This window comes from Mizuhopecten yessoensis, unplaced genomic scaffold (assembly GCF_002113885.1).
Source record: "Mizuhopecten yessoensis strain PY_sf001 unplaced genomic scaffold, ASM211388v2 scaffold8713, whole genome shotgun sequence".
In the NCBI taxonomy this organism is placed as follows: domain Eukaryota; kingdom Metazoa; phylum Mollusca; class Bivalvia; order Pectinida; family Pectinidae; genus Mizuhopecten; species Mizuhopecten yessoensis.
The window spans coordinates 148474-175927 of record NW_018407684.1 but is presented as its reverse complement, the minus strand read 5'-3'; the positions used below and the strand labels follow the sequence as shown (position 1 = coordinate 175927).

Here is a 27454-nt window from a genome sequence, read left to right as displayed (position 1 = left end):
TACTAAAAAAGCCCCTCAACTACAACAAACCTGACAGCACTACACAGATGATAAAGGACCTCAGATGGAATACATTGGAACACAGACGCAAGATAACGGACATCATATTTATGCACAAGATTCTACACCACCACATAGCAGTACCAACCAACTACCATCCTACCTACTCCACCGTCACAACAACAAGGAACAGCCACCCCTACAAACTCTACACTCCGCATATGGCAACCAACGCATACAGACATTCTTTTATCCCCCGCACCATCACAACATGGAACCTCCTGCCACCCAGCGTCGCCAGCATCGAGGACCTGGACGCCTTCAAGGCGGCAGTCAGGGGAGAGGTGGAATAGACTTTTCCGATTGTATATAGTTTTAACCGCACAAAGGCTCCACACTGCACGGATGTACATAGTCACCCTTGACCTGATGACCATACATGGTTTTTGTCGAGTAAAACATTGAAGTTGAAGTTGAAACACAATTATTAGAAACCCTTGAGGACTGGACGGAAGCTTTAGACCACAACAATCAAATCGATACAATCTACCTAGATTTCAAAAAAGCCTTTGACAAGGTCCCACCTAAAAAGACTGATTGAAAAAGTGGAAGGGTACGGGATAAAGGGGGCACTACTAGAATGAATAGTGCTTTTATAAATGATATGAAACAGATCGAAGTTGTTGTAAACAGCCAGTACTCATCATCCAAATTGGTCACCAGTGGAGTTCCACAGGGGAGCGTGCTCGGACGAGTACTGTTTCTCATCTACGTAAACGATCTACCCGAGTCGCTCGATAATAAAATCAAAATGTTCGCCGACGACGCCAAACTCTACAAACCAACAAAAGCTAATGAGGATGGGTTGTCACTCCAAAACGACATCAACAAGGTATGTGGATGGACAGACAAGTGACTGATGGAACTAAATTCATACAATTGTAAACACCTAAAAATATATATAGGCCAAGAGAAGAACAACGTCAGATATGAGATCACCAAGCAAGGGGAGAGACATCGAATAGATCTAATGACAAGTGAAAGAGATCTCGATGTAGTTAAAACCTAAAATTTAGAGAGAAAGTGAACACTGCAGTATCTTAAGCTAATAGAAAAGTAGGTCTCATATTCAAAACTTTCAGTTGTATTAATAAAGAAATGTTTCTCAACCTTTACAAATCTTTGGTACGTCCATACCTTGAAATTAATGTCACTACGTGGTCACCTATACTGAAAAAGACCAAATCTCCTTAGAGAATGTTCAAAGAAGGGAAACCAAACTAGTTGTTCCATCCCTAAAAGATCTCTCTTACCCTGAGCGTATTCGTCGGCTAGGGCTACCATCACTTGAATACAGAAGACTAAGATCTGACATGGTAGAAATCTATAAGCTGATAAACACCATAGATATAACCAACCAACAAATCAACCCTGCCTTCGACAACCTCAATACGAGGGGAAACTCAAAAAAACTGAAAAAAATCGGTATAAAACCCGGCAAAGTTAGGGAACATGCTTTTAAAAATAGAATTGTAAATATTTGGAATCAACTCCCTACAATTGTGGTAGATTCCCCAACCTTAAATGTATTTTAAATCTAGACTCAATAAGCATTGGGTCAATCATCCAATCCAGTTTTTACCATCGTGCTACTTATATGTACCTAATATAAGTTGTATACGCGTCCTCTGCGCAACCTGTAAATATGTGAACAAACTAACTACATGTAGTTCTATGAAGAAGCGTCAACGAAGAAATGTACGTCAACCACCATGAACCATGAACCAGAGACGTATATACTACATGGCTTTATACGTCTCTGCAACCAGACCTATACCAACCAGACCTAAACTATTCCTTAAATATGTTGGATTTGAACTCTAGACTAAAACCAGAGACGTATAATGTTTTATACGTCTCTGCTAAAACCAAAGGGCTGGGGCTCGAAATGTGAGTAGATGGGAAATTAAATAATGAGATTTTTAATACTTGCAAATTCAGTAAGTTACATCTAAGTACATTGGTTCTGAATGAGTGTAGGTTGGTTTCTAAGTCCGTGGTCTAATGGAGTCTGGATCGAATAACATGCACATACTGAAGTCATGGGAAAGTTTTTGGCGGGATTACCCATGCGCATAGATCGTGCTAATCAAAGGAGGCCTAGATAATCTGAAATTATCTAATGAAAATGTACTTTTAGAAATTAAATGTTAATTGTTATGTTTCTATTTATTTCGGGAACATTGATTATATTTATAAAACAGTTGGCGTTTAAAAAATATTTTGTCATAATTTGAATGTAAACTGTAGGTAAACATCAGAGGACTTCCGAAAACCGGAAAAGAATCGTTCGGTGTAGTTAGCGCTCGCGTAGAAATAAACACATGTGTGTCGTAATAGACTGAAATGTTTACCACGACTGTTCTATGTAACTTTTCAATAGTAACCACTTGAAGACTGTAGACATTTCAAAGACAACATTGTCGACCATATCATCGAATGGTTCGGCAATATCATATGAAGTTACAGGTAAAAACAGATCAGTTGAAACGTTTTTTCAGTGTTTTTCACTGCGTGTTGGCAAACCTGGTCAGCTGTTGATTCGTAAAATCTGAGAATATGTATCTGCTGTGATTATTCACAAGATCTTATATTGTAATTGGTTGTGCATGTATACTTCCACTTTACCTTTCCAAATTTATAGTGCGGTTTTTACATATGATGAGTTATCGCACCAAAACAGTACACGACATGTATTAGATGTATAGTCCATATGGGAAGAAGATATGCATACAGGAACCTGCTAATTTGTTAAAGCTTTAGTTGGATATAAACTAAGGTGTTAAGCGTAATTTACATGGTTTAGGGGTTTAGATCGACTTTCGGTAAAAAAAAAATGACACCCGCAATGATCATATATAGAAGGGAGGAAAGCTCTCAGTGTCGAAATGTACATATTGACCCCACCAGGCAAAAATACCTGTCTGATTTATCTCAATGGGGAAAATAACGAGTGTTATAGGCCTGTTTCTCCAATCTGAATAAAAACACTGGGAACAAGCAGATGGGAGGAGTATAATACAAATAACTGTCACCAATATCTCCCAGACAGCTTGTGTAATTAAGCTTTATTCCTTGAGGCGATAATTTACTGGCACAGTCCCATCAGAAGATATTTTATAAATGGCTGCTAAATTTTAGTTCCCCGTCTTAATATACTAGATTGCTATATATGATACATAAGTGTGTCAGTATACATCATCAAGTGTTTGTTATTTGATGAAGTGAACTAGAAAAAAGCAAATCCATCAGATTGATATACATGTATATTCCTTATGTAACTAGTCTATAGTAGGAATTTTGGTATAAACCAGGCACATATAAGTATAATAAAGTATGAAAAATAATATTTGTTATGTAATTGTAAGATAACTGAAAGAAAGTATTGCAATTTTTCCTCAGATTAACTGAAGATGAGGACGACAACTCCAGAAAAACTGGTTCAACTCCAGAAGAATCCATCCAACATCCGCAACATTTGTATCTTGGCTCATGTTGATCATGGTAAAACAATTAAGTTGGGGATTTTGTGATAATTACTACCACAGTCATTGGAATATATTTTCATGCCTTGTCTTGTTTTGTGCAAAATCTTTTGTAAAATACTATAAAGGATATCAAAATAAATGCTATCAATATAAAAAAAAATCAAAATCTGTAATATGAAGCTTGTTTGAATATATATATTACCTGTTGTGACTTTCTTTGGTCACTATATGAATATACTCAAGTGCTGGGTACGGTAGGGTTAATATCTATATATTAACTTCAATTCTGGATACCTATGTAAAGTTACAAAATTGGCAGTTAAAAATATACTTTAAGTGAGCAGCGTCCGTTGTCCGTCAACTTTTTCCTTTAAAACGCTACTTGTCCTAAACAGCTCAGAGGATTTTGACCAAATTTGGTCTGGAGTATCATCGGCCAAAGGGTTCTCAGTTTTGTATTAACAGAGGGTATGGGGGTAAAGGGGTGGGGCCAAATAAGGGGAAAATAGGTAAATCTTCAAAAATCTTCTTTTCAACCAATAGAAGGATTTTGACCAAATTTGTTCTAGAACCTCTTTGGGTGGGGCCCAAAAGGGGAAATAGAGGAAAACATTTAAAGATCCTTCTCCTTTTGTACCAATGAAGGGGTTTTAACCAAAATTGTTCTGTACATGTAGTTTAAAAAGTAACATACCCAGTTTGGTAATTATATATCTAAATCTGATAACTTTTATTTCATATATACAGGTAAAACCACACTTGCTGATTCACTGGTGGCCAGCAATGGCATCATTTCCCAGAGGATGGCTGGTAAAGTAAGTAGCTATAGCAGGAATGTTAAGTTATCTCCCCTTAGGATCTGGTTTGCATTACATGTGATAAAAACTACACTTACATGACATTGACGGTAGAATGGTAGATATTTCCTTAATTGTTAGAGCTCAAGTAAAATTTAGAATTCTGTGCTTAAAAAAAAATGTTTTCAAATGAATAACCCGAAAATAGTGATATGAAACTTCAAAAGACATTTTTTTTTTCTATCACATAATTTTTTGATTTTGTAGCAAACTTAATGCATGAAATAATAAATCTTAACACAATAATTATATTTTTTATATACAATCTGATAAATGACAGTCAGATTGGCTAGGAATCAGTCGTCATTAATATGATTAATGCCAACATTACTATTAGGTACTTAAAGTTTTTTTCAACCATTTCATTTGTATTAGTTGCGGTACATGGACAGTAGAGAGGATGAACAGACTCGAGGCATCACCATGAAGTCTAGTGCCATCTCATTAGCTGTTCAGAGAGGTAACAACTATTACAATGTATAAAGTACTGAATAAGCTGATCACAGAAAATTCTGTTGTATGAGTTCCAAATTTGTCATGTATAATTGATTCTTTTCATTAATTCCAAACTGATCCACGGTTTTACGTCTGTCTGTAACATAGGGATTAAAACGACGTTCAATTCATATGTTTACATTTTTATTATAGTACAATCATTTAATTTGATTAATTTGTTCATACTTAAAATAATAAATTTTATCACTACGTTTTGTACATGCGTCATCCTTTTAACGACATTGGCAGAACAGCCCTATTTAAATCAAATTGGGGCCAATAATTAAACGTAGTCATTTGAGCGTTTGACACATGGGCATTCTCCATGTTATCTTAAGCGAATCGACAAGACTCTCATTGAACAAGGTTTATATATGACGTCATAATTTAAGCCACGTGTCACGTCACGAGAGTTTCTGCTTTCATACTCAAATGAAATTCATTTCTAATGGTAATGTTCATATAGTGGGTTGCAGTGCATATGTAAATATAAGTTGTTGGAAACTGTGCACGTTGTGTATTGGAAAGTAAAAAATAAATGCCACATTTCCACCCCTGAATCCAAAAGTTTTATGAATGATCTAGCGTAGAGAAATTTTCCATTTGAAAACTACTGAATTTAATGTAGATTTTCTGAACTTAATTGAAAAACCTAAATTAAAAAATATATTGTCGTCATATATCGAAACAGCTGATAGTTTGTGTAGTGTTTATGTCATGTGACCACAGAATTGCCATGCTTGCGAATATGCCCCTCCCGAATCCCTCAGTACACAAACTTTATAGTATAAAGTAATGTCTGGAACTAACAGTATGTAGGGGTCAAGTTCAAGAATGAATGAAGTGTTTCTGATAACTTTTCCTTCTTTAGATAGGTTTAGTACAGAAAAAAATCCAAACTATCTGGCTCCAGGTTAATGTTGCTGTTACGTATAACCAGTGGTATACATTTCTTTTATATAAATGTCTATTTAACAGATGCCCAGGAGTACCTTGTAAACTTAATAGACTCACCAGGCCATGTGGACTTCTCTAGTGAGGTGTCCACAGCTGTACGTCTGTGTGACGGAGCAGTAGTCGTGGTGGACGTAGTGGAGGGAGTCTGTCCTCAGGTCGGTTGATGTCTTCAAACTTGTTTAAACTCTCAACCTTTCAATATTGTTTTATACCTAATCTTATTGTTTGAAAGTTTCCTGCTTTCCTGCCTAAGATCATTGAATTGATGATAATTTTTAAAGTGACTGTCATCATTGTAAACTCTATGGATAAGGATGAAAGTGAATGATTATGTTATGTCAAAATGTCTCCCTAATTATGTATGTAACAAAGCAGTTAAATGTGATTTTGTTACGACAGACACATGCTGTACTTAGACAAGCCTGGCTGGAGAACATTAAACCAGTACTTGTATTAAACAAGCTCGACAGACTCATCATGGAACTCAAGATGGACCCTCTGGAAGCTTTCTTCCATCTACAGGTCCTACTAGAGCAGGTAATACTAACACTGTCCATCTACATGTCCTACTAGAGCAGGTAATGCTAACACTGTGTCCACCTACAGGTCATACTAGAGCAGTTGATACTAACACTGTGCCCACCTACAGGCCATACTAGAGCAGGTAATGCTAACACTGTGGGTAATACTAACACTGTCCATCTACAGGTCCTACTAGAGCAGGTAACACTAACACTGTGTCCATCTACAGGTCCTACTAGAACAGGTAATACTAACACTGTGTCCATCTACAGGTCCTACTAGAGCAGGTAATACTAACACTGTGTCCACCTACAGGTCCTACTAGAGCAGGTAATACTAACGCTGTGTCCACCTACAGGTCATACTAGAGCAGGTAATACTAACACTGTGTCCACCTACAGGTCATACTAGAGCAGTTGATGCTAACACTGTGTCCATCTACAGGTCCTACTAGAGCAGGTAATACTAACACTGTGTCCACCTACAGGTCCTACTAGAGCAGGTAATACTAACACTGTGTCCACCTACAGGTCCTACTAGAGCAGGTAATACTAACACTGTGTCCACCTACAGGTCCTACTAGAGCAGGTAATACTAACACTGTGTCCACCTACAGGTCCTACTAGAGCAGGTAATACTAACACTGTGTCCACCTACAGGTCCTACTAGAGCAGGTAATACTAACACTGTGTCCACCTACAGGTCCTACTAGAGCAGGTAATACTAACACTGTGTCCACCTACAGGTCCTACTAGAGCAGGTAATACTAACACTGTGTCCACCTACAGGTCCTACTAGAGCAGGTAATACTAACACTGTGTCCACCTACAGGTCCTACTAGAGCAGGTAATACTAACACTGTGTCCACCTACAGGTCCTACTAGAGCAGGTAATACTAACACTGTGTCCACCTACAGGTCCTACTAGAGCAGGTAATACTAACACTGTGTCCACCTACAGGTCCTACTAGAGCAGGTAATACTAACACTGTGTCCACCTACAGGTCCTACTAGAGCAGGTAATACTAACACTGTGTCCACCTACAGGTCCTACTAGAGCAGGTAATACTAACACTGTGTCCACCTACAGGTCCTACTAGAGCAGGTAATACTAACACTGTGTCCACCTACAGGTCCTACTAGAGCAGGTAATACTAACACTGTGTCCACCTACAGGTCCTACTAGAGCAGGTAATACTAACACTGTGTCCACCTACAGGTCCTACTAGAGCAGGTAATACTAACACTGTGTCCACCTACAGGTCCTACTAGAGCAGGTAATACTAACACTGTGTCCACCTACAGGTCCTACTAGAGCAGGTAATGCTAACACTGTCCATCTACAGGTCCTACTAGAGCAGGTAATGCTAACACTGTCCATCTACATGTCCTACTAGAGCAGGTAATACTAACACTGTGTCCATCTACAGGTCCTACTAGAGCAGGTAATGCTAACACTGTCCATCTACAGGTCATACTAGAGCAATTAGATGACCATAGCTGTTGATAGGACATTAAACAATACTAAACCAAACCAAACTAAACCTGACCAGTCACATTTTACTGTAGGGTATGTTGAGGAGTCTACCTATTTGTCACAATTGAAATTGAATGTCACAGAATGATGTTATTTACCCATGATATTCACATTATGTAAATTTTAAAGTTTTAAAACATTCATTGAACGCTATACATATGTAAACTTTTTGTGAAATTGATGCTTATGTTGTTTTTTGTTAAGGTAAACCTGGTGACCAATGAATTATTCACAACAGAGATCATGGCCAAAACGTCTAGTGTAAGTATTGACCACATTCCTACCCTATTCTTACCAAAAAAAGGATACAAAAAAAGTCTTGTTGAGGTATGATATATCTGACTTTAATGTTAAAAAAAATATGTCATAAACATAAATCCATTTGCTATATAATTTATTAAAAAAAGTAAAAAAAGATAATTCATAAAATGTTCAAGATGTTTTTTGTGATCTTTCCATACAGCAGACAGATGGGGCAGGCCAGGAGAAAGAGAAGTCCAAGGCAGTGGTGAGATTTACTAGCCTTCTACATCAGATCATATCACAGACTCATTGACGTTCACCTCTACAATAATGAAGTTCAACTCTACAATAATGTAGTTCATCTCTACAATAATGTAGTTCAACTCAACAATAATGAAGTTTACCTCTACAATAATGTAGTTCAACTCTACAATAATGTAGTTCACCTCTACAATAATGTAGTTCACCTCTATAATAATGTAGTTCAACTCAACAATAATGAAGTTCACCTCTACAATAATGTATTTCAACTCAACAATAATGAAGTTCACCTCTACAATAATGTAGTTCAACTCTACAGTGATGTAGTTCACATCTACAAATGTGTAGTTCACACCTACAGTGATGTAGTTCACACCTACAGTGATGTAGTTCACACCTACAGTGATTCACATCATGGTGATGTAGTTCACACCTACAGTGATTCACATCTACAGTGATGTAGTTCACACCTACAGTGGTGTAGTTCACATCTACAGTGATCATGATGTAGTTCACACCTACAGTGATGTAGTTCACACCTACAGTGATTCACATCTACTGTGGTGAAGTTTCTCTTGGTTTCAGGTTTTGTATTCATAGACTTTATATCTTGTTTCTACTCCTCATACATTTAAAAAATTGATTTATTTTCAGTCCAATGATTGGACAATTCAGGCGGATGATGAAGACGAGGAAAGGAACATCTTCTTCTCCCCGACCCAGGGCAATGTGGTATTTGCCAGTGCCTATGATGGCTGGGGATTCACGTAAGTTTGCGGTGTTTGTCAGTAAAGTTGATGACTAGGAATCACATTGTGTCAATGTGTTTGAGGACTGGTGATTCATACATATATTTGTAATGTTTACAGCATTCAATTATATCAGGGGATTGTTGTGACATTTAGTTTTTTGGACTGTTATTTGACCATAAATCTCAATCAATCAACATTTAAGAAACCCTGTACCACTTGCAAAAACTAATTAAGTATTGGAAACACTGCAGGGCTAGACCGAGATTCGTACCCTGAATTTCAGGCTTCTAAACTATCGCTCCAACAGATTGAGCTTCCTGGTCAACAGAAGCCTCTTGGCCCAATTGTTCTACAGGTATTTGGGACTGAGATCCTCAAGGACAGGAGCCATATGGTGAAAGACCAAAATAATAAGAAAATTTTCTTTGTCTTTATCTTTTTTTTTTCTCCAAATATTTTATTTCCCCAGTCATTTTTTTCATAAATATGTATATACATATACTGCTTCCAAGCATATATATGTGAACATATTTAATATTTTGATAGGGGATGCCAGGGTTGGGGAGTCCTTCATCTTTATTCCTGAGTTAATATAACAAAATTTATTAGTGTACCTTAAGATTTTTGATGGCATACCACCAATGTAACGTTGACCATTACTTTTAAATTAAAATCTTGCTGACCAGTGAGATCATGCTGGATATTTCAAAAGTATTTATGGAAGTCGTATTGTCTTGTTAAGATAGGAAGGAGAAACTTGTCAATGTTGTGCCAATTATTGTACCAGTAACACTCTAGTGTATTTCAAGGCAGATTTTTCAACAGACAATATGTTGTGTTTTTTCCAGGCTCAACCATTTTGCTGATATGTTTTCAAAGAAGTTGGGAATTAAGAAAGAAGTTCTACAGAAGACACTGTGGGGAGACTTCTATCTGAACAGTAAAACCAAGCGCATTATGAAAGGTGCTCAGTCCAAGGTCAAGAAGCCTCTGTTTGTACAGTTTATCCTGGAGAACATATGGGCAGTGTATGAGTCTGTCAGTGTTAACAGGTGAGTGGTCAGTCCAAGGTCAAGAACCTTTGTTGTACAGTTTATCCTGGAGAACATATGGGCAGTGTATGAGTCTCTCAGTGTTAACAGGTGAGTGGTCAGTCCAAGGTCAAGAAGCCTCTGTTTGTACAGTTTATCCTGGAGAACATATGGGCAGTGTATGAGTCTGTCAGTGTTAACAGGTGAGTGGTCAGTCCAAGGTCAAGAAGCCTTTGTTGTACAGTTTATCCTGGAGAACATATGGGCAGTGTATGAGTCTGTCAGTGTTAACAGGTGAGTGGTCAGTCCAAGGTCAAGAAGCCTCTGTTTGTACAGTTTATCCTGGAGAACATATGGGCAGTATATGAGTCTGTCGGTGTTAACAGGTGAGTGGTCAGTCCAAGTGTCCAATATCATTAGCTTAGTGAGGAGTGTATAACTCTACTAGACCAATGACAGGGCTTGTACGTTTTGTGTTAGAGGCAGTACATTTCTAATATTTGCTATGGAAATGGAGGTTGAACTAGTAGAATAATATTCAAAATTTGACTGGCCAAACACACAATGAAAACATGGACATCCCTGTTGATGCCACATAGAGGCATTAACTTATAAATGTCAGATTAGCTTGCTGCATGGTTGATAAAGTTCATATCTTCATCCTAGTTCAATTATATAACCACCTGTTTTATAGCTCTACTGACTATTTACCATAATATACCCACTTGTTTGGCAATTTATTTATTAGTAATCAATGATTAAGCCCTTTCAATTCCGTCTTTGCGTATTGCATAGTTATCTTACCTTGGGAGCAGGTATTGATTGTTATGTCATTGGTTTGTGTGAGAAAATTACGTTGTTTTCTCAAAAATTGATGACGTTACTCTCACAAACAAGTGACGTAACAATCAATACTCCCAAGAGAAGATAACTCTGCAATACGCAAAGACGGAATAGACCTGTACACAAGTTACATATTCTATTACCAAAGTTTTTTCCAAATTTAAAAAAAATCTTCTGAATTAATACAATGTTTGTATTTTGTAATGGCATTTCTAAAATTAATGTTGGAACTTAACATTTTTTAAAGTTGAATTATCTCCTTTATTATCTAGCCCAGGGGTAGGTTTGATAATTTATGGTTTCCATTGACAGGGATGCTGAAATGACTGAAAAGATCGTCAAATCACTAGGCCTGAAGATCTCTCCTCGAGACATGAGACATAATGATCCCAGAATGAAGCTGCAAGCCATCATGGGGCAATGGCTGAGCGTGTCCAGGGCTGTGTTAGGTAGGGATAAACTTACTGTACCATATACTCTCATAGGACAGTGGCTGAGTGTGTCCAGGGCTGTGTTAGGTAGGAATAAACTTACTGTACCATACTCTCATAGAACAGAGTCTGAGTGTGTCCAGGGCTGTGTTAGGTAGGAATAAACTTACTGTACCATACTCTCATGGGGCAATGGCTGAGTGTGTCCAGGGCAGTGTTAGGTAGGGATAAACTTACTGTACCATACTCTCATAGGACAGAGGCTGAATGTGTCCAGGGCTGTGTAAGGTAGGGATAAACTTACTGTACCATACTTTCATAGAACAGTGGCTTAGTGTGTCCAGGGCTGTGTTAGGTAGGGATAAACTTACTGTACCATACTCTCATAGAACAGTGGCTGAGTGTGTCCAGTGCTGTGTTAGGTAGGAATAAACTTACTGTACCATATACTCTCATAGGGCAGTGGCTGAGCGTGTCCAGGGCTGTGTTAGGTAGGGATAAACTTACTGTACCATATACTCTCATGGGGCAATGGCTGAGTGTGTCCAGGGCTGTGTTAAGTAGGGATAAACTTACTTACCATACTCACATAGGACAGTGACTGAGTGTGTCCAGGGCTGTGTTAGGTAGGGATAAACTTACTGTACCATATACTCTCATAGGGCAGTGGCTGAGTGTGTCCAGGGCTGTGTTAGATAGGGATAAACTTACTGTACCATACTCTCATAGGACAGAGGCTGAGTGTCCAGGGCAGTATTAGGTAGGGATAAACTTACTGTACCATATACTCTCATAGGGCAGTGGCTTATTGTGTCCAGGGCTGTGTTAGGTAGGGATAAACTTACTGTACCATACTCTCATAGAACAGTGGCTGAGTGTGTCCAGTGCTGTGTTAGGTAGGAATAAACTTACTGTACCATATACTCTCATAGGGCAGTGGCTGAGCGTGTCCAGGGCTGTGTTAGGTAGGGATAAACTTACTGTACCATATTTTCTCTCATAGGACAGTGGCTGAGCGTGTCAAGGGCAGTGTTAGGTACAGATTTGTTAAAAGTTAAATGCAATTTGAATATAGTCTACACTAGAACAACATTTAATTCAGACACACTTTTATTTTTTCTTAACTTTGAGATTAGATATATAGGGAAGGGAAATTGTCATTCTTTAATAAACTGATTTTGCCTTAAAAAGAAACTGAGCTTAAAATTACAATAGTTCTATTTTAATTGCCTCTGTTCATGATAACTTATTTGCCAGTGTTGTGTTGGCCAACGACTCTCTACATCTGTTTGAATCAACCCTGCACTGGAGATATATAGGGATAAATCACAACATATAGCTGATCCATTGTATAGCTAAAGAGATGAAATTGTTATATTTATCTCACAGATGTGGTAGTGGAAAAACTGCCATCACCGTTGGAGATATCTGAGGACCGTGTGGAAAAGTTGATGTGTTCCCAGTCCCAAAACTTTCTGTCCTTCCCCAAGGCCACACAGGAACTCAAGGATGGTAAGTTTTACAGAGACTTTCTGTCCTTCCCCAAAGCCACACAGGAACTCAAGGATGGTAAGTTTTACAGAAACTTTCTGTCCTTCCCCAAGGCCACACAGGAACTCAAGGATGGTAAGTTTTACAGAGACTTTCTGTCCTTCCACAAGGCCACACAGGAACTCAAGGATGGTAAGTTTTACAGAGACTTTCTGTCCTACCCCAAGGCCACACAGGAACTTAAAGATGGTAAGTTTTACAGAGACTTTCTGACCTACCACAAGGCCACACAGGAACTCAAGGATGGTACGTTTTACAGTGACTTTCTGTCCTACCCCAAGGCCACACAGGAACTCAAGGATGGTAAGTTTTACAGTGACTTTCTGTCCTACCCCAAGGCCACACAGGCACTCAAGGATGGTAAGTCTTACAGAGAGTTTCTGTCCTACCACAAGGACACACAGGAACTCAAGGGTGGTAAGTTTTACAGATACTTTCTGTCCTTCCACAAGGCCACACAGGCACTCAAGGATGGTAAGATTTACTGAGACTTTCTGTCCTTCCCCTAGGCCACACAGGAACTCAAGGATGTTAAGTTTTACAGAGGTCATGGAATTCAGATGTTTGACATTAGTACTGTTTATCTTTGTTAATTCAGACAATTGATCAAAGTTGTACCATACTCTCATAGGTCAGTGGTTAAGCTGTAGTTAAGATTTCTCTAAATTTAAGGAAAGTAATCAATCACTGTAAAGTTATGATGTCTCTTCTCTGGATGGAGGGCAACTCAAGGTCAAAGGTCAAATAAGTGAAAACTTTTTGGTAGCATCTAGTCTGGGCAATAACTTTTAAAATGTTAAAGACATCTTGATGAATCTTGAAGTATAGCTGCATCATCCACAGATGGTATGCAATGCTTTGTCATTAGGCCACCGTGAACTTGACCTCAAGAGCAAAGGTCAAGTAAGTGCAATCTTTTCAGTTTAACTTTCAAACTATTAGGGCACTATTCTGTGTCAAATACACACAATCGCTATAAAGGCAGACATATGTTTTTGTTAACTATACAAATGTCATGTTTTTTCCTATTGTTATCCTATCACTTATACACTAAAACGTTTATATATTACAGCCTTCATTTCCTGTAGTACAAGTGACAACAGTCCTGTGATCTTGTTTGTGTCCAAAATGTTCCCTGTGGAGAGGAAAATGTTACCGCAGTTCAAGCAGCGGTATGTATATTGCAGAGAGTAGTATTTATTTCTGCTATTACCGTAAAAACCCATGCAATTTGCGCACTTTTTTTCCAGAAATTTGATACCAAAAGTGGGGGGTGCGTAAAATACACAGGTATAGAAAATTTCAAGTTTTTTTCAGGAAAAGATCGACGATTCTGGGAGATCGCCATCTTGGATTATTTCCCTTGGTACACGGAACTCTAATTAAGACAAATGACGGTCAACAAATTTATTTATGTCAAACATTAAAAAAAGATACATAATATGTTGTTATGTGAGTTTATGTGAAAAATATTATTAAATAGGTAACCGTTAACAAAAAAAGGGACCCCAAATTCCTATGCCAGAGAATCGCCGATCAACTTACGACATTACGTTTCGACATCTCGGTGCGTTTCCCCATACTATTACGAAAATGTAGTTGTTCAATTTAAGCTCCGTTCCATGTAAGTCATATAAGGTTTTTTCAAATCTCCTATGCGTAAACGTATGCATGTTTTTTTCCTGCTCACTTTCATGTTGATCTCGCGTCTAACATTACGTAAACACGTGATTGATAATAACCTCGTGAATTATTTCAATAATTATTAAATGAAGCATCGTAAAAATAGTCTTCGTTAACTATTTTTTTCCTTGGAGTAGATTTGAAGAGGTTGTATTGATTGTCCACGCTTCTAGTATAAACATATGTTTTTATAATCCCTTATCAGTCAAACCAGTCTGTTATGACAATGCAGTAGGGCTTCGTAATTCATGCCATGTGTTGGTGAGTGAAAAAACAACAACACGGTCCGTCGATCGCGACTGCAAATCATTTCAATTAGTAGAGCTATTGTTAACGGGTAATCACTGAGATAGTGTTAGCTAATTACTGCATTGTAATTTGTAAAAAATATTGCCAAACCATTAACTTAGATAATCTAATTCCATGGCCAAACTGAACTGTGACATGACCTGGTTTGAAGTGACGTAACCCAAGCCGCCATGATGAGCCCTTCTCACTGATCGTAATTATGATCAATAAAAGGTATCTTATTATGTCTTTCACCAGGAGATATGCACCAGCGGTTACTAAACATCGAATTACTTATTAATTGATATGTTTTTGTAAGCAAGTAAATGTTTTATGTAAAATATTGCTAAAATGATTTGATGTATGCTGATATGCGCACACGTGTGTGTCATGTGTGTGATCAGATAATTTAAAGAAAACAAGCAATAAAATACACATTTTACGTAGTTTCTTCTTGGTTTTAAATACTATTTTACATCAATGAAAAAAAAAATCATAGAAATATATTTAATTTTTTTTTATTCAGGGATCGATTTTCGGAGCATGAAAATCGTTTTTTTCCCCCAGATTTTTTGGGTGCGCAAAATATTCGAGTAGAAGCTTTTTTCCCGATTTTCAGCCTCAAAAAGTACCTGCGTAAATTACACAGGTGCGCAAATTACATGGGTTTTTACGGTAATTCTTTTTGTTTGTTGTTACAAATATAAAATGAAAGGGAAACAACTTTTGAACAAAATGTTCAAATGATGAAAAAATAAAAATAAAACTGTATGTTGATATCAACACAGAGGAAGTGTGAATCTGATACACTTGACTATAATTGATACAAACTTGCATATGTATGTGAAATAGCCTGTTTTTCCAAAGTTCATTTCTGGCCACATAGCAGGGTTTTCCTCTGTAATTCAAACTGTAAATGATTAACTAAAGACCATCATAGAATACTTATCATTATTTTCTTTAGTATAATATGTTTTCATAATTTTGTTTGAACATATATTAAATCATATTCCCTCTTTTCTATTTTCTTAACTGTAGGCCATTAAGTGAGGCAGAGATACAGCAGAGACGGCAACAAGCACGACAACGCCATCTGGAGAAAATGTCTGGTCCTACAGATGTGGTCAATGAAAAAACGAAAGACGAAGAGGGTAAGTGTCCATACTGCTTAACACAAGCCACTGTGTACAAGAAAATAGCACAATGTTTACATGATAATAACCCAATGTATACATGATAATAACCCAATGTATACATGATAATAACCCAATGTATACATGATAATAACACAATGTATACATGATAATAACCCAATGTATACATGATAATAACCCAATGTATACATGATAATAACCCAATGTATACATGATAATAACCCAATGTATACATGATAATAACCCAATGTATACATGATAATAACCCAATGTATACATGATAATAACCCAATGTATACATGATAATAACCCAATGTATACATGATAATAACCCAATGTATACATGATAATAACCCAATGTATACATGATAATAACCCAATGTATACATGATAATAACCCAATGTATACATGATAATAACCCAATGTATACATGATAATAACCCAATGTATACATGATAATAACCCAATGTATACATGATAATAACCCAATGTATACATGATAATAACCCAATGTATACATGATAATAACCCAATGTATACATGATAATAACCCAATGTATACATGATAATAACCCAATGTATACATGATAATAACCCAATGTATACATGATAATAACCCAATCTATACATGATAATAACCCAATGTATACATGATAATAACCCAATCTATACATGATAATAACCCAATCTATGCAAGATAATAACCCAATATATACATGATAATAACCCAATCTATACATGATAATAACCCAATCTATACACGATAATAAACCAATCTATACATGTTAATAGCCCAATGTATACATGCTAATAACCCAATATATACATGACAATAGCCCAATGTATACATGCTAATAACCCAATCTTTACATGATAATAACCCAATCTATACACGATAATAACCCAATCTATACACGATAATAACCTAATCTATACATGAAAAAAGCACAATGTATACATGCTTATAAACCAATCTATACATAAAATAGCACAATGTATACATGCTTATAAACCAATCTATACATACAATAGCACAATGTATACATGGTAATAAACTACTGTACATGACAACCAATTGTACACACAATATTACAATAATCAAAGATGTAGTATACTGTGGCTTTGTTATATTAGTGACAACCAGTCAAGGTTCAACTGTCACCAGTAATGGAACTGCCTCAGCTGTCAATGGTGGGGGAGCCCCCTCAGTGGAGGCGAATGGCATCGCCATGGAAATTAAAGCTACCAAAAAGGAAGCCGAAGAGGAGGCACCCACAGTGTTCGTGGCATTTGCTCGAATTTACAGTGGCACAGTGAAAAAGGGCCAGAAACTTTACGTGCTAGGTCCTAAACATGACCCCTCACAGGTAGGTCAGATAAAAAGTAAATTATCTACAGCACATGTCTTTATATCAAGAATCAGTTTTGTTATATACCAAGGAATCATACTTTGGACATTAAGAATGAAACTGTTGCACAGAAAAAAAGTATTTCTGATATCTTTTGACATCAAGAATTCATTTCGCATTATACCTTTCTGTCAATATAACTACTGATTCTGCTTTTGTAATACTCAGACATCTGTATGTAGCCTGGGTGACTAGCTGATGGAACCCTGTAAACCTATGTTGTTGTTGTTAACACAGGTGGAGGAAGGGGCTGTACGTGTAGGCCAATCTGTGGACGACCTCGGCACTCACGACCACATCACAGCCTTCACTGTGTCTGACCTCTTCCTGTTCATGGGACGGGAACTGGAGCACATGGATGACATCCCTGCTGGAAACATACTGGGTCTGTCACTGAAACTTTAATTATACTGGGTCTGTCACTGAAACTTTAATTATACTCGGTCTGTCACTGAAACTTTATTTATACTGGGTCTGTCACTGAAACTTTAAATATACTGGGTCTGTCACTGAAACTTTAATTATACTGGGTCTGTCCCTGAAACTTCAATTATACTGGGTCTGTCACTGAAACTTTAATTATACTGAGTCTGTCACTGAAACTTACATTATACTGGGTCTGTCACTGAAACTTTAATTATACTGGGTCTGTCTCTGAAACTTCAATTATACTGGGTCTGTCACTGAAACTTTAATTATGCTGGGTCTGTCCCTGAAACTTAAATTGTACTGAGTCTGTCACTGAAACTTAAATTATACTGAGTCTGTCACTGAAACTTCAATTATACTGGGTCTGTCACTGAAACTTAAATTGTACTGAGTCTGTCACTGAAACTTAAATTATACTGGGTCTGTCACTGAAACTTTAATTATACCGGGTCTGTCACTGAAACTTTACTTATACTGGGTCTGTCACTGAAACTTTAATTATACTGGGTCTGTCACTAAAACTTAAATTGTACTGAGTCTGTCACTGAAACTTAAATTATACTGAGTCTGTCACTGAAACTTTCATTATACTGAGTCTGTCACAGAACTATTATATAATGTTATTTATATTGGGTCTTAAAATCAAAATACTGAACTATAGAAAATAATAGAATCAGATCATGCAAGTGGTGAATGGTATGCATGACTGTTATCTCACTGTTATGTTGAAATGCTTGAAAATAAAATCACATTGAAAACAGTGTTTTGAACATTCAATGCTACAAGTATTTGAAATAGTTCACTATGAACACTCTTCAGTGTGTTAAACTGTGTATACGGCAGCACAGTATTTTTGAAATTTCCAGTCTTATACAATCTGAACAAAGTTAATGCAATAATTTTGTCAAACATCTAACATAGACATTCTTCCCCGTGAACAGGTATAGGTGGACTGGAGGACCACATACTAAAGTCCGGGACCGTGTCCAGTACCGTCATGTGTCCGGCCTTCACTGACTTCTACCTTGATGCCTCACCAATCGTCAGGGTGGCACTAGAACCTAAACATGCAGGTAACATTGACTCGTGGACATAATCAAGATATAAAAGAGTTACAAATGTGTAGTTGGATTTAAAGCCATTACATGATTAACATGTGTGGTAATATTTGATCTAAACTGATAGAAGCATCAACATGTGTGGTAATATTGATCTGAACTGATAGAAGCATTAACATGTGGGGTAATATTTGATCTGAACTGATAGAAGCATCCACATGTGTGGTAATATTTGATCTGAACTTGTAGAAGCATCAACATGTGTGGTAATATTTCATCTAAACTGATCGAATCATCAACATGTGTGGTAATATTTCATCTAAACTGATCGAATCATCAACATGTGTGGTAATATTTGATCTAAACTGTTAGAAGCATCAAAATGTGTGGTAATATTGATCTGAACTGATAGAAGCATCCACATGTGTGGTAATATTTGATCTAAACTGATAGAAGCATCAACATGTGTGGTAATATTTGATCTAAACTGATATAAGCATCAAAATGTGAATTTCTTGCTCATTCATTGACTCATAAATCATATAATAAGAAATTGTTCAAATTATACACATCTGGCCCAATTCTGCCGTAAATTGGAAATGCTGTTAAAGTGGATATTTTCATGTTTCAAAATTAGCACCAAAAATAACAATGTTTTTTTTATAGATTATATAGATAAATAGAAAATATAGTATAATCTTATTGTATACTTACATCCTTTTTGGTAATCCTTTTGTGAGAGTTTAGGAGTAGGTGTAATGTTCTAGTATGTGCTACCAAAGAACAGTTATTCTGCTCACCACTTAATTGAGGCCATGCGAAAAATGACACAGGAACAGTGTTCTTGACATATTACACCATCCCTAAAATGTTCATGCAAGATCAGCCTTTATGTTTCTTGGCATTTTTTCCCTTTCAGTATTTTTTCTGTATCACTATTTCTGTCTTCTCTCGTTATACTCATTTAACAAGCTAATGACCTTTATGTGACCTTCCTAATTGTAACTGTCATTACAGGTGACATGGTACACCTGGTGCGGGGCCTGAAGCTGCTGAACCAGGCCGACCCTTGTGTTCAGGTGTTGGTGCAGGAGACAGGTGAACATGTCATCATCACAGCAGGCGAGGTTCACCTACAGAGGTGTCTTGATGACCTAAGAGAGAGGTAGGTCGTCACAGCAGGCGAGGTTCACCTACAGAGGTGTCTTGATGACCTCGAGAGAGAGGTAGGTCATCACAGCAGGCAAGGTTCACCTACAGAGGTGTCTTGATGACCTCAGAGAGAGGTAGGTCATCACAGCAGGCGAGGTTCACCTGCAGAGGTGTCTTGATGACCTAAGAGAGAGGTAAGTCGTCACAGCAGGCGAGGTTCACCTACAGAGGTGTCTTGATGACCTCGAGAGAGAGGTAGGTCATCACAGCAGGCAGGGTTCACCTACAGAGGTGTCTTGATGACCTCAGAGAGAGGTGGGTCATCACAGCAGGCGAGGTTCACCTACAGAGGTGTCTTGATGACCTCGGAGAGAGGTAAGTCGTCACAGCAGGCGAGGTTCACCTACAGAGGTGTCTTGATGATCTCAGAGAGAGGCAAGTCGTCACAGCAGGTGAGGTTCACCTACAGAGGTGTCTTGATGACCTCAGAGAGAGGTGAGTCGTCACATCAGGCGAGGTTCACCTACAGAGATGTCTTGATGACCTCAGAGAGAGGTGAGTCATCACAGCAGGCTAGGTTCACCTACAGAGATGTCTTGATGACCTCAGAGAGAGGTGAGTCATCACAGCAGGCTAGGTTCACCTACAGAGATGTCTTGATGACCTCAGAGAGAGGCAAGTCGTCACAGCAGGCGAGGTTCCCCTACAGAGGTGTCTTGATGCCCTCAGAGAGAGGTAGGTCATCACAGCAGGCGAGGTTCACCTACAGAGATGTCTTGATGACCTCAGAGAGAGGTGAGTCGTCACAGCAGGCGAGGTTCACCTACAGAGAAGTCTTGATGACCTCAGAGAGAGGTGAGTCATCACAGCAGGCGAGGTTCACCTACAGAGATGTCTTGATGACCTCAGAGAGAGGCAAGTCGTCACAGCAGGCGAGGTTCACCTACAGAGGTGTCTTGATGCCCTCAGAGAGAGGTAAGTCATCACAGCAGGCGTGGTTCACCTACAGAGGTGTCTTGATGACCTCAGAGAGAGGTGAGTTATCACAGCAGGCAAGGTTCACCTACAGAGGTGTCTTGATGACCTCAGAGAGAGGTAAGTCATCACAGCAGGCGAGGTTCACCTACAGAGGTGTCTTGATGATCTCAGAGAGAGGCAAGTCGTCACAGCAGGTGAGGTTCACCTACAGAGGTGTCTTGATGACCTCAGAGAGAGGTAAGTCATCACAGCAGGCGAGGTTTACCTACAGAGGTGTCTTGATGACATCAGAGAGAGGTGAGAATTGAACTTTTCTTTTATTCCCTAGGCTCTTTCATATTACCTATATGTCAGTAAAACTAGATTTTCTGAGTTGAAAACAAAACAGTTTTGATAATTTATTTTACATCGCAATACATACACATTTTTGTTGACAATGAAAATCAATGAATGGAACAAAAACCTTTCAGCTTTTTTGGAGAGAAAAAATCCAGCAGTTTAATAAATAAAAAAAGAAAATCTGAATTTTTTGAAAGAAATGTGTTTAAAGGTGTAAAAATATGCAGGATTTTTCAACATTTCGTTTAACCATATTGTATCGAAAGTTTTCTCATCGGTTACTAAAGTGTATTTCTTCAATTTTGTAAAGAAACAAGTCAGAACATATAGAAAGTGAAAGTATATAAAGTTAAAGTGCTAAATGTCACAAGAAGGCAAACTGTGACATTCTATAAATGCCAGTGTTACATGTCTGTTTTGGATACTGTGACGCTAACTTTGTGAAGTCACATCATACAGCTGTGTGCGATTAAAACTAATCATACAAAAATGTCAGCAGACAAACAAATTTGCCAAGAGTACATGGATCCCTCTTGATAAATTTATGTTTATCTTTTTAATGTGGTTACCCATCTCATTTTTGGAAAACTGTGTGAATTCATATGGGATAATTAACAATACATGTCTTCCTGAAATTAACCTATGCATCAAAGGTAATTGGTTCTTAATTGGAAAAAGGTTCTTAGATTAAACAACACTACAGTTCATTTGTTTAAGAAAATGTAAGTCTTTTAGTATGAAATGTTTTTTTTTTTATTCTTTTAGGTATGCTAAAATTGGACTGCACGCATCTTCACCAATTGTGCCTTTCCGAGAAACGATAATAAATCCCCCAAAAGTGGATATGGTAAATGAAGCCGTTCAGGATCAGCCAATCAAAACAGCCAGGGCAAAGGAGTTTGAGGATGACGAGGAAGTGATAGAGACAGGATTGGTGGAGATGTACACGACCAATCAGAAATGCTGTATCAGAATCAGGGCTGTATCGCTACCTGATGCTGTAACAGACTTACTGGAGCAAAATGTGAATCTCCTCAAAACCCTTCACGGCTTAAACAGAGCAAAAGTATATGGCCAGAATAGTAAGGTCAAGGACACAGGTGTAAAGGACAAAGGGGTCAAGGACACAGTGTTAGAGGCTCTCAGCCATTTTAAGTCCAGTCTTAGTAAAGCTTTCACAGAGGAAGGGAAGACATGGACAGACGTTATTGATAACATCTGGGCATTTGGACCCAAAAGGGTTGGCCCCAATGTGCTGCTTAATCGGGTGGAGGGATACGACAGACCCTCTGTGTGGGATATTCAGGGCTCTGAGGGACTCCTTAGGGACTTTGACAGCAATATAGTCAGTGGTTTCCAACTGGCAACCATTGCAGGTCCACTGTGTGAAGAGCCCCTTCGTGGTGTATGTTTCGTGATAGAGAAATGGGAATACCTTGACATGTCTTATGCTAAGCTCGCTAGGATCAGTGAATCGGAAAGTGATCCAAAATTAACCGATCTTTTAAGTAGCTCAGTAGAAAAAAACTTGATCATAGAGGAGGTAGATGAAAAGTGTAATGATAGTGACAAGGAAGAGGATAGTTGTGAGGAGGTAAAGGATGTGATTAAGCCACAGAGGAAGAGAGAGTATGGTCCATTTTCAGGCCAGATCATCTCGTGTGTGATAGCAGGGTGTAGGAAAGCTTTCCAGACTCAGCCCCAACGACTTATGGTAGCCATGTACAAGTGTAACATCCAGGCCAACTCGGATGTACTGGGTTAGTAGACACATATTCGCATGTGTCACGCTTGTATACAAGTATATAAATAGAGGATCTTACATGAGAATCTATTTGAATATCACTTAATCACATAACATTCATAATTTGGAGAAAAAAACTTCAAACGTCATTATGTGTTGCATGTATCAGCTGACTCTATATTGGTCAAAACAAAAGTACTGCGATCATAGTATAGTCGTTCTGCGCATTGCAAAAGTAGTTCCACATATTTTTTTTTAATAATGAATAGTTTTAAATGTAATGAAAATAATAATGACAAATTAATCATTTAAAATAACAGTACATGTATCATGTGGAATAGTAAATAAAAGTAGTACCTGTAGTGGCGTAGGAATATGATCCAACAGTTTGGACCAATTGCAGCACATTTAGGTTTGATTACATGTGTGTAATACAAATGACGATTGGTAAGTTACATATGTATGTGATAAACCTGAATCTCACATACACCTTTGGACACCTCTACACAGATGGTCATTGCTTGTGTTAAGATGCAATGTTGCTCGTTGTTTGAGATTTACATTATGTTCATGTAATAACGATACACAGTGAATTTTGAATTCAAATAAAAATTGAAGATTGAAATGTCATATAACAATTTACATTAACTCATTCATCCCTGAAGACACATTTGAACTCTTTCAATTCAAAGCTTGGAATGGTTTATTGTGAAATTTGAGGGGTGAATGAGATAATGTATGGAAGTTTGATGCTTTTCTATATTTCCTGTTCAGAGGAATTTTATGTTGATTATTAGGACACTGATTTCTATAAAAGTTGTCAACAAAACTTTTTTTCTTAGTTGAAGAATTACTTTCCAATAATTGTTGCATTAGTACCTATTTATTAATTGTTTGGTGCCTTGTGAATGGACTGGCTTGTATCCTTGTAAGCTGTGTATAGTGTTAGGACCATACTAACTATTGTCCTCGGGAAGCTGTGTGTAGTGTTAGGATCATACTAACTGTTGTCCTCGGGAAGCTTTGTATAGTGTTAGGATCATACTAACTATTGTCCTCGGGAAGCTGTGTGTATAGTGTTAGGATCATACTAACTATTGTCTTCGGGAAGCTTTGTATAGTGTTAGGATCATACTAACTATTATCCTCGGGAAGCTGTGTATAGTGTTAGGACCATACTAACTATTGTCCTCGGGAAGCTGTGTGTAGTGTTAGGATCATACTAACTATTGTCCTCGAGAAGCTGTGTATAGTGTTAGGATCATACTAACTATTATCCTCGGGAAGCTGTGTATAGTGTTAGGACCATACTAACTATTGTCCTCGGGAAGCTGTGTGTAGTGGTAGGATCATACTAACTATTGTCCTCGGGAAGCTGTATATAGTGTTAGGATCATACTAACTATTGTCCTCTGGAAGCTGTGTATAGTGTTAGGATCATACTAACTGTTGTCCTCGGGAAGCTGTGTGTAGTGTTAGGATCATACTAACTATTGTCCTCGGGAAGCTGTATATAGTGTTAGGATCATACTAACTATTGTCCTCAGGAAGCTGTGTATAGTGTTAGGATCATACTAACTATTATTCTCGGGAAGCAGTGTATAGTGTTAGGATCATACTAACTATTGTCCTCGGGAACCTGTATATAGTATTAGGATCATACTAACTATTGTCCTCGGGAAGCTGTATATAGCGTTAGGATCATACTAACTATTGTCCTCGGGAAGCTGTATATAGTGTTAGGATCATACTAACTAGTATCCAAAGTGAGCTGTTTGGGACTTAAATACTAACTGCTGTCCTCGGGAAGCTGAATGCAGTGTTAGCAATATTATACTACTTTATTCTACAGGTATGATGTATATTAATGTAAGGAATAAATATACTCTTCAATGTCATAATTTCGTTTTTGAGGAAAAATGTATACATGTATATAGTGTTCAGGATGGATGTACTTACTTTACTTCATTGCTTGGTTCCCTAGGTAAGCTGTATGGAGTTCTAGGAAAGAGGAACGGCAGTATACTGGAGGGAGACATGACGGAAGGGTCCCAGACCTTCAATGTTGTGGCCACCCTCCCGGTGGTAGAGAGCTTCGGTTTTGCAGAGAATATCAGGAAGAAGACAAGTGGACTAGCTAGTCCTCAGCTGGTGTTTAGTCACTGGCAGGTCAGTACACATGTCTTAATTCATAACTAAATCCTCTCACCTCCCAGACATCCACACAGGTTCAGTAAGAAACGTGTATTAAATGAGTTTCTATTTCAAAAGGGATTTGTGGGACAAGTTAAGAACATCTGTTTGAATTTCCCAAATCTCCATGAAAACAAACAAATTCAGCATCCTTTTTATCACATTAAAGCATCATTTCTCTGACCATAGTTTCCCCATTTTATCACTTCATGTCTGTTATCTTCACTTGGATGTCACAGCCGGTTAAACATATGACCGACTTATACATTGCATTAGTTCCAGATGAGTATTCAGAGTTGTGGCACAGGCACCTTGGTTGTGATTCAAATGATTATCTGGTACCCCTAAACATATGAAGTTTTTTTTATTTAAAATACAATCACAAGTTAATAGAAGTGATCCATTTGTTATGTCTGGTTTTTTTTCTGTTATAAAGATTTGCCTAAAAAAATGTGAGTGACCTCCCCTACATCATTCTTTGTCAATTCCGTACAAGAAGGATTTTCTTTCAGAAAATATGTAAATGTTAACCTGAGTTTGCTGATTCGTCTGTTGTTTAAAGAAGTATGTGTAAAAGAAATGTTAACCCATAATCACACAGAAAAGTTGACAAAAAATTATTGGTCTGGAGAGTTGATTTTTTTTTTAACTTTTAGAAAAGGTAATACAATGTTGAAAGTTTATGACAGTATCATGTAGAATTGTGATATAATGTTCAAAATTTGCATATTTTTTTTATTCAAAATGTGTTTGGAAGAAACAACATTTCTTATATTTACCTTTTTAGTGGTTGAGGATCATCAAGACGAAGGTGCCTGTGAGGATCATAATGTTACCGTATGAGTTAACATTTGTCTCTATTTTACAAGAGTTTACACTGCTTTCTTTCATCTATCAGTTGCTCCTGAGAAGTGGTGTTCCTGGAATACATTTAATAAATACAATATTATGATTGTAGGTCCTTGATGTTGATCCATTCTGGGTACCGACCACAGAGGAAGAATATCTCCATTTCGGGGAGAAGGCAGACTCTGACAACAAGGCCCGCCAGTATGTCAATGCGGTGAGGAAACGTAAGGGGCTCAAAGTGGACGAGAAGATTGTAGAACATGCAGAGAAACAGCGTACACTTACCAGGAATAAATAACAGAATTCCTAGATATGTTACATGCCTGAGATCATGTTTGTGGATCTGCACAAAGAATATCATCTTGTTAAACTAGGACCAATCCTTGAAACGAATTTCTACAGATAGTTTATTGCATTATTTATTGAGAACTTGATTTTATACAAAAGTGCACATCCTAGTTTTTACATCTTTTTTCTCATGATTAATATTTGTGAATGTTATTTTTTTCAAACTGAGAGAAATGTAATGCTCTTGTTGAATTGTTATGGAATAAATTATTTGAGAATTTTATAGAACATTGCTTGTGTTTTTAGCTCACCTGGCCCAAAGGGCCATGTGAGCTTATGCCGTACTGCGGCCTCCGTTGTCCGTCTGTCGTCGGTAGTCCGTTCATCAACTTTTTCTTTTGAACGACTTCTTCTGAAGAACTGGAGGACCTAGGTTCATGATATTTGGTCAGTAGGTACCTGGGATGGAGTGCTATAAACGTTCCTCATTAAAATGACCTTGACCGTCTTTCAAGGTCACTGGGGTCAAATATGTTAAAAATTTCAAACAAAAATATCCTAAGAACCATTTGGACTACAGTCATAATACTTGGGTATGTTTTGTAGACCAGCAGTGCGAATATTTTTCTTAATTACAGTAATGAGGTCAAAGGTCAACTTTAAGTGCTAGTCAAGGGTCAACATGGGTTAAAAACTTTGTTCAATCTTCTCCTCAAGTTCCATAAGGCCCAGGGCCATGTTATTTGGCCAGTATGTACTTGGGATGGAGTGCTATAAAGTTTTCTCATTAAAATAATCTACACCTATTTTCAAGGTCACTGGGATCAAATATGTTAAACACTTCAAACAACAATATCCTTAA

At 37.7% G+C, this 27454-nt stretch overlaps 1 protein-coding gene across 4 annotated transcripts; it reads left to right on the top strand.

Moving 5' to 3' along the window:
• Positions 1–2364: 2364 nt before the first annotated feature.
• LOC110456367 (elongation factor-like GTPase 1) lies at positions 2365–26864 on the top strand. 4 transcript variants are annotated; one of them, XM_021507057.1, is made up of 21 exons: positions 2365–2529; positions 3463–3564; positions 4296–4363; positions 4781–4865; positions 5879–6012; positions 6257–6394; positions 8120–8176; positions 8382–8423; positions 9074–9186; positions 10020–10223; positions 11358–11494; positions 12866–12988; positions 14100–14199; positions 16037–16149; positions 17288–17520; positions 17800–17947; positions 18933–19064; positions 20067–20214; positions 22284–23278; positions 25247–25431; positions 26414–26864. In XM_021507057.1, the coding sequence occupies exons 2-21, from the start codon at positions 3474–3476 to the stop codon at positions 26600–26602; spliced, it is 3435 nt and encodes a 1144-aa protein (XP_021362732.1). In that variant the 5' UTR covers positions 2365–2529; positions 3463–3473; the 3' UTR covers positions 26603–26864. The 4 variants fall into 4 exon arrangements, with proteins under 4 accessions (XP_021362732.1, XP_021362731.1, XP_021362734.1 ...); XM_021507056.1 differs by having other exon boundaries at positions 8379–8423; XM_021507059.1 differs by lacking the exons at positions 2365–2529; positions 3463–3564; positions 4296–4363; ... (1 more) ...; positions 5879–6012; positions 6257–6394 and adding an exon at positions 7392–7397 and having other exon boundaries at positions 8379–8423.
• The last annotated feature ends 590 nt before the right edge of the window (positions 26865–27454 follow it).

Excerpts from the sequence above, each read along its gene's own strand:
- LOC110456367 (XM_021507056.1), top strand. The coding sequence starts at position 3,474 with ATGAGGACGACAACTCCAGAAAAACTGGTTCAACTCCAGAAGAATCCA. Across the intron at positions 10,224-11,357 it reads GAGTCTGTCAGTGTTAACAG|GGATGCTGAAATGACTGAAA; the intron begins GTGAGTGGTCAG and ends TTCCATTGACAG. Across the intron at positions 25,432-26,413 it reads TGGTGTTTAGTCACTGGCAG|GTCCTTGATGTTGATCCATT; the intron begins GTCAGTACACAT and ends TTATGATTGTAG.